The sequence below is a fragment of the Chanodichthys erythropterus genome, chromosome 21 (genome assembly GCF_024489055.1).
Source record: "Chanodichthys erythropterus isolate Z2021 chromosome 21, ASM2448905v1, whole genome shotgun sequence".
Taxonomy (NCBI): Eukaryota; Metazoa; Chordata; class Actinopteri; order Cypriniformes; family Xenocyprididae; genus Chanodichthys; species Chanodichthys erythropterus.
Genome location: NC_090241.1, coordinates 34000641 through 34012882, shown reverse-complemented (window position 1 = coordinate 34012882; position 12242 = coordinate 34000641). Strand labels below are relative to the sequence as shown.

Below are 12242 nucleotides of genomic sequence, written 5' to 3'. Positions count from 1 at the left end.
GCGAAGCGACCTCAGATGCTTCCGACTCCACAGGAGGAGATGGCGGGCGAGTTGCGACATGCGACCGGGAGCGTAGACCACCTTGGCGGTTGATGTACGCAACGGTCGCAGTGTTGTCCGTACGGACCAGTACATGCTTGTCGCGAAGCAGGCCTTTGAGGCGGCTCAGCGCAAGGCGTACTGCCAGCAACTCGAGGCAATTGATGTGCCAATGCAGATGGGGTCCCGTCCAAACCCCTGAGACTGCATGCCCGTTGTACGTGGCACCCCAGCCGGTGGCAGAAGCATCTGTGAAAACCACAGCATGCCGGGACACCTGTTCTAGGGGCACTCCTGCCCGGAGAAACAAAGGGTCCGACCACGGACTGAAGGTTCGGCGGCACTCCTGAGTGATTGGCACCCGGAACGTGCCGCGTTGCCACGCCCATCTCGGGACTCGGCCGTGAAGCCAGTGCTGAAGCGGTCTCATATGAAGCAGCCCGAGCGGTGTTACAACCGCTGCAGCCGCCATATGCCCCAGGAGCCTCTGAAAAAACTTCAGTGGGACCGCTGTCCTGCCATTGAACGTATTCAGGCAGTTCAACACCGACCGAGCACGTTCCTCTGTGAGGCGTGCTACCCGTTCGACCGAATCCAACTCCATACCGAGAAAAGAGATCCTCTGCACTGGGGCGAGTTTGCTCTTCTCCCAGTTGACCTGAAGCCCCAACTGGCTGAGGTGCCTGAGCACTAAGTCCCTGTGTTCGCACAACTGATCCCGAGACTGTGCTAGAATGAGCCAGTCGTCCAGGTAGTTGAGAATGCGAACACCCTGTTCTCTCATGGGAACAAGGGCTCCCTCCACGACTTTCGTGAAGACGCGGGGAGACAGGGCCAGCCCGAAGGGTAAGACTCTGTACTGATATGCTCGACCTTCGAACGCGAATCTCAGGAATGGCCTGTGTCGCGGAAGAATCGAAACATGAAAGTACGCGTCCTTCAGGTCGATCGCTGCAAACCAATCTCGGGGACGGATGCACTCGAAAATGCGTTTCTGCGTAAGCATTTTGAACGGTAGCTTGTGAAGGCTCCGATTCAAAACTCGCAGGTCCAAGATCGGTCGTAACCCGCCGCTTTTCTTGGGTACAATGAAGTAGGGGCTGTAGAACCCTGACCTCAAATCGGCTGGAGGGACCGGGTCTATCGCGTCCTTCGCCAGTAGGACTGCAATCTCCGCACGCAGAACAGGGGCATCGACATCTTTCACTGAAGTGAAGAGGACGCCCCTGAACTTGGGGGGACGCCGGGCGAACTGAATCGCATAGCCGAGCCTGATGGTCCGGAGGAGCCAGCGAGACGGACTGGGGAGCGCTAGCCAGGCTCCCAGAGACCGCACCAGCGGCACCAAGGGGACCACCGGCGTACCCGCCGCGGGGCAGCGAGGGTGGAACGCAGGGACGCGGCCCGGGAGGCTCTCTGTGTGAGGCGGCCCGAAGCGGGGTCACAGTGTGCTGTGCAACACTTACCTGCCTCCACGGGTGGACAGAGGGAGCAGTCGAGGATTTGCTTACCTGCTGCTCGCTGCTGTCCGCTGGCGACAGAAGAGGTGGATGAGAGTGGTGAGGTTCTAGCCCTCCCACTGCTCTCCGAGCCCTCTTCGGACCCGGAGATAAAGGAAACTGCTCTTTTCTTGAAAATTTGGGTACCGCTGGTCGTTGAGCCAGCGGCGGAACAAAAGGAAACAACAAAAGATTCTCCACCCGGCCCTCCTCCGGGGGAAGGAGTGGTGCATTCACCACCTCCTGAAGAGCAGTCCCCTCTATCTCCGGGTCGCCCGTCCTAGGGCCGCTTGGACTTGGCCTTGCCACCCTTCTTCTTGGGGGGTGGCTGGACGGGCTGGGCGCCCGCCCGCGACCGGCTCCACGGCGCCGCTTGGATGGAGGCTGCTGCTGCTGGGGCGCGGGAGCGGGGGCGGCTGCAGGGGCGCCCTCGGCGACGGGTAGTCTGAGGTGCCGCCGGCGGTGGAGGTGCAGCAGCTGACCGCCTCGGCAGGATGTGACTGATGGCCTCAGACTGCCTTTGTACAGCCGAGAACTGTTGGGCAAAGTTCTCGACCGCGTCGCCGAAAAGGCCGGTCTGGGACACGGGGGAATTAAGAAACCTGACCTTGTCGGTATCCCTCATGTCCGCAAGACACAGCCAGAGATGGCGTTCCTGGACCACCATAGTGGACATCGCACGACCCACTGACCGCGCCGTAACCTTCGTCGCTCGAAGCGCGAGGTCCGACGCGGCACGAAGTTCCTGGAGAACTTGTGGATCATGACCACCCTCGTGCAGGTCCCTCAGTGCCTTGGCCTGATGGACCTGCAACAACGCCATAGCGTGTAAGGCAGAGGCAGCTTCCCCACAGGCCTGATAAGCCTTGCCGGTAAGATCCGACGAGTACTTACAGGCCCGGGAAGGGAGAGACGGCTCCCCCCGCCAGGTGGAGTTAGGGCACAGTTGCATAGCAACGGCCCGTTCCACAGGGGTAAGCGCGTGTAACCCTTCGCTGCCCCGCCATCAAGGGTGGTGAGGAGGAGGACCCACCGACACGGTTTCGGGCAGTAAAAGGTGCCGTCCACGTGCCCGTGAGCTCTTCATGCACCTCCGGGAAGAAGGGCACTGGGGTGGGGGGCTGAGAACCAGCCCTGGCCACCCCGAGATACCAGTCATCCAACCTCGAGGTTCGGGACACGGTGGAGGATACCACACGAGCCCGACCCTGTTGGCGGCCCGGAAAGCATAGCCATCATTTCCGGGTCCGTGTCGGGCACAGTTGTCACCCCCGAAGGAGGCAACTGCGCCGACTCATCCTCCCCAAAGTATCAGGCTCACCCTCCGATGCAGCGATCGACATACGGTCGTCTGGTGGAGCTCCGAAGGAAACGGATGGTACACACCTCTGGGGTGGTCCAGGACGTTCCGAGGGCAGCTCTACTGGCTGCGGAGCGCACGGGGGGAGGGTTCCTAGGGGGTTGGTTCCCCGAAGGAAGCGCGCTCACCGTTATCCTCAAGTCACCAGCCCCGCCGCCGCAGCAACCCTCTGAGGAGGATTGGAGCGAGGCGTCGGGACCGGGACTCCACCCCTTTGCAGAAAGTGGAGTCTCGACCGCAACTCCGCGATGGTCATCTTCCCACAATGGGTACATGACTCATCCACAAACGCTGCCTCAGCGTGCCTTAAGCCCAAGCACGCGATACAGCGCTGGTGACCATCCCGAGGCGCCAGGTAACGACCGCATCCAGAAACACACAAGTAGAACGACATCTTTAAAAAGACGCGAACTACTCGTGTTAGCTCTTTCAAGGACTGACTCTTTTAGGTGCTGAAGCACGCAGGGGAATAACCGCTGCAGCACAGACAGGGAATGTGCAGCCTGTCGTGTGCACTCTCCTTGAAGGCGCTCCTCTTACCAGCTGTAACAACAGCTTTTTAGCGCTCTAGGCGCACCGTTTCACCAGCCGTGAGAACGGCCTTCACGCTGATTACAGCTTTGCTCAATCAAATTAAAGGCAAAAACAAAAACAAAAGGAGAATCGGCCCCGCTGCTGCGCTGTCCGCCTGCACCTCGCAACAAAGAGACGTCTTGAAGAGAGACTCGTTCACCACACTCGTTTTCAGTAGCTGTCTTCATAGAAGGTTTGGCTCCGAAGCGAAAAGCTGAAGATGCAACGCACCTGCTGCTCATTATATACCCGCGCTGCGAGGCGAGCAGCTGATGCAGATGATTGCATGCCAATGTGCATTGGCTCGTTTAGTTACACTCGAAGTAGATTGGCCTCTCTAGCGAGATTCCTATTCGTCGGTCTGTCCGACGTACGTCGAACGTGACCGACTGAATGGGAACTCCCGTTCCACCACATCCCAAAGCTGCTCTTCTGGATTGAGATCCGGTGACTGTGGAGTTTGAGATGAACCAGTTTGAGATGATTTGAGCTTTGTGACATGCGTGTTATCCTGATAGAAGTCGCCATCAGAAGATGGTTCACTGTGGTCATAAAAGGGTGAACATGGTCAGCAACAGTACTCAGGTAGGCAGTGGTGTTTAAACGATGCTCAATTGGTACTAAAGGGACAAAAGTGTGCCAAGAAAATACCCATTACACCATTAAATCACCAGCAGCCCGAACAGTTCATACAAGACAGGATGGATCCTTGTTTTTATGTTGTTTATGCCAAATTCTGACCCTGCAATCTGAATGTCGCAGCAGAGATCGAGACTCATCAGACCAGGCAAAGTTTATCCAATCTTCTATTGTCCAGGTTTGGTGACCCGTGTGAATTGTAGCCTCAGTTTGCTGTTCTTATCTGACAGGAGTGTCACCGGTGTGTCTTCTGCTGCTGTAGATCATCTGCTTCAAGGTTGGACGTGTTGTGTGTTCAGAGATGCTCTTCTGCAGACCTCAGCTGTAACGAGTTATTGTTGCTTTCTATCAGCTCAAAACTGGCCATTCTCCTCTGACCTCTGGCATCAACAGAGCGTTTTCACCCACAGAACTGTTGCTTACTGGATACTTTCTCTTTTTCTGACCATTCTCTGTAAACCCTAGAGATGGTTCTGTGTGAAAATCCCAGTAGATCAGCAGTTTCTGAAATACTCAAACCAGCCCGTCTGGAACCAACAACCATGCCACGTTCAAAGTCACAAAATCACATTTCTTTCCTATTATGAAGCTCAGTTTGAACTTCAGCAGATCGTCTTGAACATGTATACATATCTAAATGCCCTGAACTGCTGCCATGTGATAGGCTGATTAGATATTTGCGTTAACAAGCAGTCGAACAGAACAGGGAGCACAAGGGAGTGCTGGGGGTCTGTGAAAATGCAAAGAGAAACACTGTACAAAGTTTAAAAATGAAATAAATAAATAAAACGAAGATTCAAAAAAATCAAATTAGTTTAAAACAAATAAAAAAAATTATAAACAATATTAAATTAATACAAATAAAATGTGATTTAAAAATAGATGAAAAGGGTAAATAGAGTAAATAAAATTAAATAAAAATACATTAAAATAAATAATAAATGCAAATAAAAAATATGTTAATAAATGAGTAAATAAATAAGTAATATATCTTACAGCACTATATGTAGGCTAGAAAAAATGTTACTTTAATAGAAAACAGATATTTTCCAAATAATATTTTGATATATTTATAGTATGCATTTTTCACAGTATAAATTTATACAAAAAACTAGATGCATTTTAAATTTTAGGATTGGGGACCCTTGCATCTTATAAACAATTTAAAACACCTTAGCAACCAACTAGAACAGCTTAGAGAAGTTTAAGAAACAACCTTAGAAACACCATGGAAACCACTCAGGACACCTTAGCAACCTCCTAGAACATCTTAGAAATATTTAGACACTACTAAGAACACCTCAGAAACCACTCAGAACATTTTCGCAATTTAAAATAATTTGATATCTCAAGCATTGTGGCAGTGAGTTTTGCATGGGCAAGCACCAAAAAATTAAAAAATCTAGTTTATTATATGTAGCTTGGCACTGTATAAGAACTTAAATAATTGTGTACTATATGTACTATATCTTACAAAACATGGTTAGATGTCACTTATATGTAAGGAAAACAGTGCTGAAAATAGTCACATTAGATGAAAAATAATGGCATTAGATGCCGGTTGTAGATTTGTGTAGAAGTGTGTTTTCTTTGTTGCCAGCGTGACTCATTCTTCCACAAATCTTCCCATACTTGTCATTCAAATGAAGCTGACATTTCAAGATGACATTTCTTTTTCTGTGCTATCATTAAATGACAAATGACCATGTCGCTCCGCTGATGGTGGAGATAGATGATGGAGAGGGTCTTGTTGTTACTGGCTTTTTTAGATTTGCAGTGAATCAGCTGTAATAGAGAGAGTAAATACCTGAAATCTCAGTGCTGTGAAAGCATTGGACTATTTGCAGGTATTTTAAGGTTTTCTCAGTATTGCATAAAGTTACGATTGCATTTATATGCCATTACTTTGGTCTTAGTCAATGTTTCTTAGTGCTTTTTACCCAGCTCAGTGTACATTGTGATGTAGGTGCTAAAAGCCCCTAAAGCTTTTAGTGTGAATATGTGCATGTGTATTAGAAAAGTCAGTCCATTAGTTGTGTTTTTACTTATGTGGGTACCAATTATGTTTTATCTTAGGTCTGAACTCTGAAACATACTCTAGTATGTCAATGCTTCTATCTATTCTTAATTTGATGAATCATTGCTCCGGAAAGTTCAGACTGCAGTTCATAACATAATTGCTCAATTCAGCTTTTTATTTATTATTTTTATTATGCTGAATTATTATTATTATTATTATTATTATTATTATTATTTTTAAAACTCTTTTTTTTCTTTTGTGTTTGAAAAATATTTGCTTTGTAAACTTTTGCTTTTCACATATAATTTTGTATGTCAAAAATGAGACTCAGTGGGTGGAGTCAACAGTCTTTGATTTTTATTTGCCTATTTCCACTTATATATAAATTTATTTTATTTTATTTATTATTCTATTCTATTCTATTCTATTCTATTCTATTCTATTCTATTCTATTCTATTCTATTCTATTCTATTCTATTCTATTCTATTCTATTCTATTCTATTCCAGTACTGGGACATCAGTCATATCCGGTAACTTTTTATGTCAGTGTCAATGTCAAGTTTATTTACATAGAATTTAAAACAGCTGCATACTTTATGCGTGCTCCATGAAAGAAAAGAAAGTCATACAGGTTTGCAACAACATGAGAATGAGTAAATAATGACAAAAGTTTCATTTTAGGCTGCACTATCCCTTTAAGTACGACAAGCTGCAAACTTGCAGTGCAATCTCCTGAGCACATTCACGTCTGAGTTTGTGTACAGAACGTTCCTGGCCTAAGACAGCATTTTCTTACCTTCCACTCTCTATCCATCTCTGTTCTGCTGAATCTCATTGTGTTAAGAGCTTTAGGAGCTGCAGGCAGATATACAGCTCTGATCTCCGGACGTTTGATCGCTTCATTCGGGTTTGGCCCAGTTAGCAAGTGTTGCTGCTGCTTAGGGAGGCATTTCTGTCAGAACCGGGCTTTCTTTATCATTCGGCTCCTTAAACATCCACTCTTACCTGCCAAGAGCCGAGGAGCCCACTGCCAGAGAGAAGGATAGGGTGAGAGTTTGGAAGGGTAAGTGATTTAAGGTCGAAATGAATCAAAATTCAGCCTGTTTACTTTCTTAAAGTGATAGTTCACCCCCAGAATAAAGATTCTGTCATCATTTACTCATGCTCACGTCATTCCAAAGCTGTATTATTTTTTTTCTCCTTACAAAAATGCAATTTTGAATAATACACTGATCATCTTGTTAGTATAATCATTGTGAATTAGCAATGTCCAATTTGTGAACGAATTGTTCTTTTGAGTCGGATCTTTTCAAAACCAGACTGAATGATTCGTCCACAAATTGGACTGAATTGGTGAGCCGATGAGTGAGCTGAAAGTAAGAGAAATGTAAATTACTTTAATAGCTGAATAGCAGAAATATTACAATTAAAATGTACTGTAAATATGACTTGACAGCTTAAAAAGATTTAAATTATACTGTATATAAATTTCTAAATGGCTTTTTAAACAACTGAAATAAGACACATTACATTACAATAAATGTATTATTAATTATTAATATGATCAAAATTGTCAAAATCGGTGACTACGAGATGACGCATTTACGGGATAGCATACAGGATAGCTGAATCCGTTTAAACGATTCTTTGAAACGAACTGTTCAAAAGAACTGATTCGCGAAAACGAGTCGGACTTCCCATCACCTAATGTGAATGATGACTGGGCCTTTAAAGCTACAAAAAATGACCAAAAAAAGCGTTGTAAATACAAATTGTAAATACAGCTCTGATGAACAAAAACATCCGTTCTTGATTTATGACAGAAGAAGCAATGTGAATGAATTGTTCTTTTGAGTCGGTGATTCATTCACGAGTCAGACCGATCCAGTTTGTGGAGTACTGTAGATGCCAGAGTATGGGGAAAAACAGAAACACATATAAGCATTCAGAGGGAACGCACACTCTTAAGAATTAATATATTTATTTTAAACTTTATATTATTAAATGCTAATAGAATAGCTGGGTTCAGTCATTCTTATCAAGTAAATAAGACTGCTCAGTCAGAAACACACACACACACACACTTGCACACACACGCAGGATTTCTTTGCGGGCTATTCTAAGGCTGTGTAACACAGATAAGGGTTATTTCTGACCCCGGGCCGTGGTTGCAAATCTCTGACCATTAGGCAATAGCAGATAAAGCTGTTATAGGGTTTGTGTGACACTGCTGAAATTCCCCTGTAATGTTCTCCATCAGTTTCCCGAACACTGACTGTTAAAACGTCTCATGACTGCGGATGTGCTCTAGCAGATACTAATGCTTTTTTTTTTTAAATGTCACACTGTCCGTGAAATCAGTATATGAATATAGAGCAATAATATTGGCAGTTTTCAGATAGCTTACCAGAATAATTTAAATATAATACCCAATGAAATGGCTCGGTGAGCACGTTTTTTTTTTTTCTTTCTTTTTTTTTATGTGTTGACATATATTTCCTCTTAAAACTAGATGTTGAAGTGCATTAGATGACCTTAAGGCTAATAGATGTGCAGTAAAAGCCAGAAACTCCAATTCTGAATTCATTTAAGTCTTTAAAGTTGCCATTTGGAAGCCTTTACTACGTATTCCTTTTTTTTCTTGGGAAATTCATGAAAAGTGTGAAACAAACTGACGGCGACTGGGACATTCAAGGTCACAAGGTCACAGTCAAAATAAAAGCAATTATATTAATTGTTTATGATCACCCCTGCAGTATTTTTCTGATACAGAATCACACTCATGCTAGTAACTCCTAAAACTCCTGTGTGTCTGAAATACTATTTTAGTCTTTATCCATCTGTTTTGATTAAATGTCTTTGTGACATTATCTGAGCTGTTTTTATTTATTTATTTATTTTCATCCCCGATTTATTTTTATTTTATTTTATTTTATTTTATTTTATTTTATTTTATTTTATTTTATTTTATTTTATTTTATTTTATATTTTATTTTATTTTATTTTATTTTATTTTATTTTATTTTATTTTATCCAAGATTTATTTTATTTCATCCCAGATTTTATTTTATCCCATATTTTCTTTTTTCTTTTCTTTTCTTTTCTTTTCTTTTCTTTTCTTTTCTTTTCTTTTCTTTTCTTTTCTTTTCTTTTCTCCCAGATTTATTTTATTTTATTTTATTCCAGGTTTATTTTATTTCATCCCAGATTTTATTTTATCCCAGATTTTTTTTATTTTATTTTATTTTATTTTATTTTATTTTATTTTATTTAATTTTATTTAATTTAATTTAATTTTATTTTATTTTATTTTATTTAATTTTATTTTATTTTATTTTATTTTATTTTATTTTATTTTATTTTATTTTATTTTATTTTGTCCCAGATTTATTTCTTTTCTTTTCTTTTCTTTTCTTTTCTTTTCTTTTCTTTTCTTTTCTTTTCTTTTCTTTTCTTTTCTTTTCTCCCAGATTTATTTTATTTTATCCCAGGTTTATTTTATTTTATCCCAGGTTTATTTTATTTCATCCTAGATTTTATTTTATCCCAGATTTATTTTATTTAATTTCATTTCATTTCATTTTCAGAACTGGGACATCAGTCATACTGGGCAATATTAATGAAATCATTAGCAGGCACAGATAAACACCATCCGGTAATTTTTGAGATACTGTTTTTCAGTGTGCTATGATTAGGCATTCACATGTTCTATTGCCGCTCACTATATAGGACAGATAGTGTGTGAATTAGGATTCAGCCATTATGTGATGGTGATTATTACTAAATTGCATTGCTGTTAACCAATGCTTTCTGTGTCTAACAGGATGATGCACTGGGCCGGTCGCATAGAGAAGGAACTGGAGAAGGTGCTGCAGCTGGTCACCGGAGGCCAACAAATGAAAGGAGTAAGTTGAACATCTTTAACCTATTACACCGTACTACCACTCTAGTTGAAATATATTGTGAAGTTACAGAGTTTTAGGGCAAGAGCGTCTCTCTTCAGTACATCAATGTGGAAGTGACCATAATAATCACACTGTATTATTTACCTTTGTGGTGGTGCCTTAGGAAGAAGCTTTATCTAGTTTATGATGTTATGATAACAGTAGTTGCATAAGATGATTACAGTAATAGCAGTGTTTTTTGTGTGTATAGTTGTTTCAGTAGTGCCATTTCATAACAATCATTCACATAGTCTTGGGTACTAAACAATAATTTCATGGTAGTTTCTGAAAGCCTCAATTGTACTGTATATTTCATATAGAATAGCCTATTTCACATGTATGTTTCACTTATTAAATGACTATTCTGTATAATTGCATAATTTCTTAATATTTAAATATTGTGAGACCATGAAATGCATTTTTGTGTTAAATGTAACAAGTTTTTTTGTGTATTACAAATTAAAGTATGATCATAATGTTTTTAGTGAAAAGTAGAATTTAAAAATAAATAATTTAAATAAATAAAAATTGTTCAGACATATTTTGTTCTCAGATTTCATATATATATATATATATATATATATATATATATATATATATATATATATATATATATATATATATATATATATATATATATATATATATATAGCCATTTAAAATATTTATTTAAATATTAAGAAATTATTTCAAGTAAATTGTGTAGCTCTGGCTATTTCCATTTTCAAGCTGTGTCAGTTTTTGTTTGTTCGCATTAAATATATTTTGCTGGGATAAACAGCAGAGTAACTGATAGTGAGGATGAACATTCTCAGTTGTTGGAAAATATATTTTAATTTGTCCGTCCGTACGTACGTGTGTGTGTGTGTGTGTGTGTGTGTGTGTGTGTATGTGTGTGTGTTTTTTAGAAAATCTGTTTGAGACACTGAATGCATGCAAGTCTGTGTTTGCACTCTCAGTAGCTGGAGGTTGCTGAGTCTGTGGTCTGAGTGTGTGTGTGTGTGTGTGTGTGTGTGTGCAGTGAGTCTGTGAAAGCGCATTTATCTCCGGCCCAAACAGGAGTCGTCACAGGGAGTGCTAAATGGCCCAGCATGTGCAGAAAAAGCCATTTTCTAAATGGATGCCTCTCCCTATATGTGCGTCTGATAGAAATCTTCCCTGGGCTACGGCGGCCCGCTAACAAGATTGCTTTCCTTCGTCACTCTCTCTTTCCTTTTCACGCCCAGTTTATTCCGATATTCTTTTCCCACCCTTTCTGAAAAAAAAAAAGTCTTGCAAATGAATTCTAAGCAATTTTTTTAGCTTCCCAAAGTTATTTTTGAGAAAGTAAATACGAATAGAATGGACTGGCCGCATTCAGCATGCGACAATCCTGAATACATATTTGGAACTTTTGCTTGAAAAATGGATGTGTTGGAAATATTTGTGATATTTTGGGGGGCGGGGGAAACAAGTCAGAAAGATTACTATCTTAGCACAAGCTGAACACTAATACTTAACCAAAACGTAAAGTCAGATAGTAGATGTTATTCAGACCTTAGAGTGGTTAGATAAACGCAGTAAAAATGCTAGGACTAGTTATAGAAATTATATGATGATATGATATTGTTATAATCTGATGACATTTGGTCATTTTGAGATGATCAGTATCAGCTGGTAACTTTACCTGTTTGGCTGAATATGAACTTCAGAGTTCACCTGTTTTTTTTTTTATTATTTTTGGTTGATTTTTGAGTAAAAATGTAGAGCAGTTTCCAGAACTCTTGATTTTCATTCCTTTAAAAATTAAAATTAATGGAAAGTTTAGTAAAAATGTAAAGCACATAAAGTATTTATAGGTCATACTTTTAAATATTTTATCTTCTTATCTTAAGTTTTCTGTTGTTGCTGCAGATTTTACGAATGGTTGTTCATTTATTTCCTTTTTTTCAGATTTTCGAGTTTGCAATGTTGTGATTTCTCTAGGAGCTGGTTAGATTGGTTTAAGGCTTAAAGCTCTTTGATAAAGTACATTTTTTAAATGTCTATGGAAAAAATGAACGGAAAGTATATTTCCAGAACCCATTCCACTTGAGATCACATTTTTATGCAAGTATAATTGATACTTTTACTGTTAGTTTCTGAAATATGTATTTCATACCACATTCTGATAGTTTCATTAATTTTT

General features: G+C 41.2%; 1 protein-coding gene across 2 annotated transcripts in view; it reads left to right on the top strand.

The window, feature by feature from the left end:
- Window positions 1-12242, top strand: part of cacna2d2a (calcium channel, voltage-dependent, alpha 2/delta subunit 2a) — a 262629-nt gene that overhangs the window by 12480 nt on the left and 237907 nt on the right. For both annotated transcript variants that reach the window (XM_067372767.1, XM_067372766.1), the window contains exon 2: window positions 9955-10036. In XM_067372767.1, the coding sequence (XP_067228868.1) occupies window positions 9955-10036 (82 nt within the window). The remainder of the gene's footprint in view (window positions 1-9954; window positions 10037-12242) is intronic.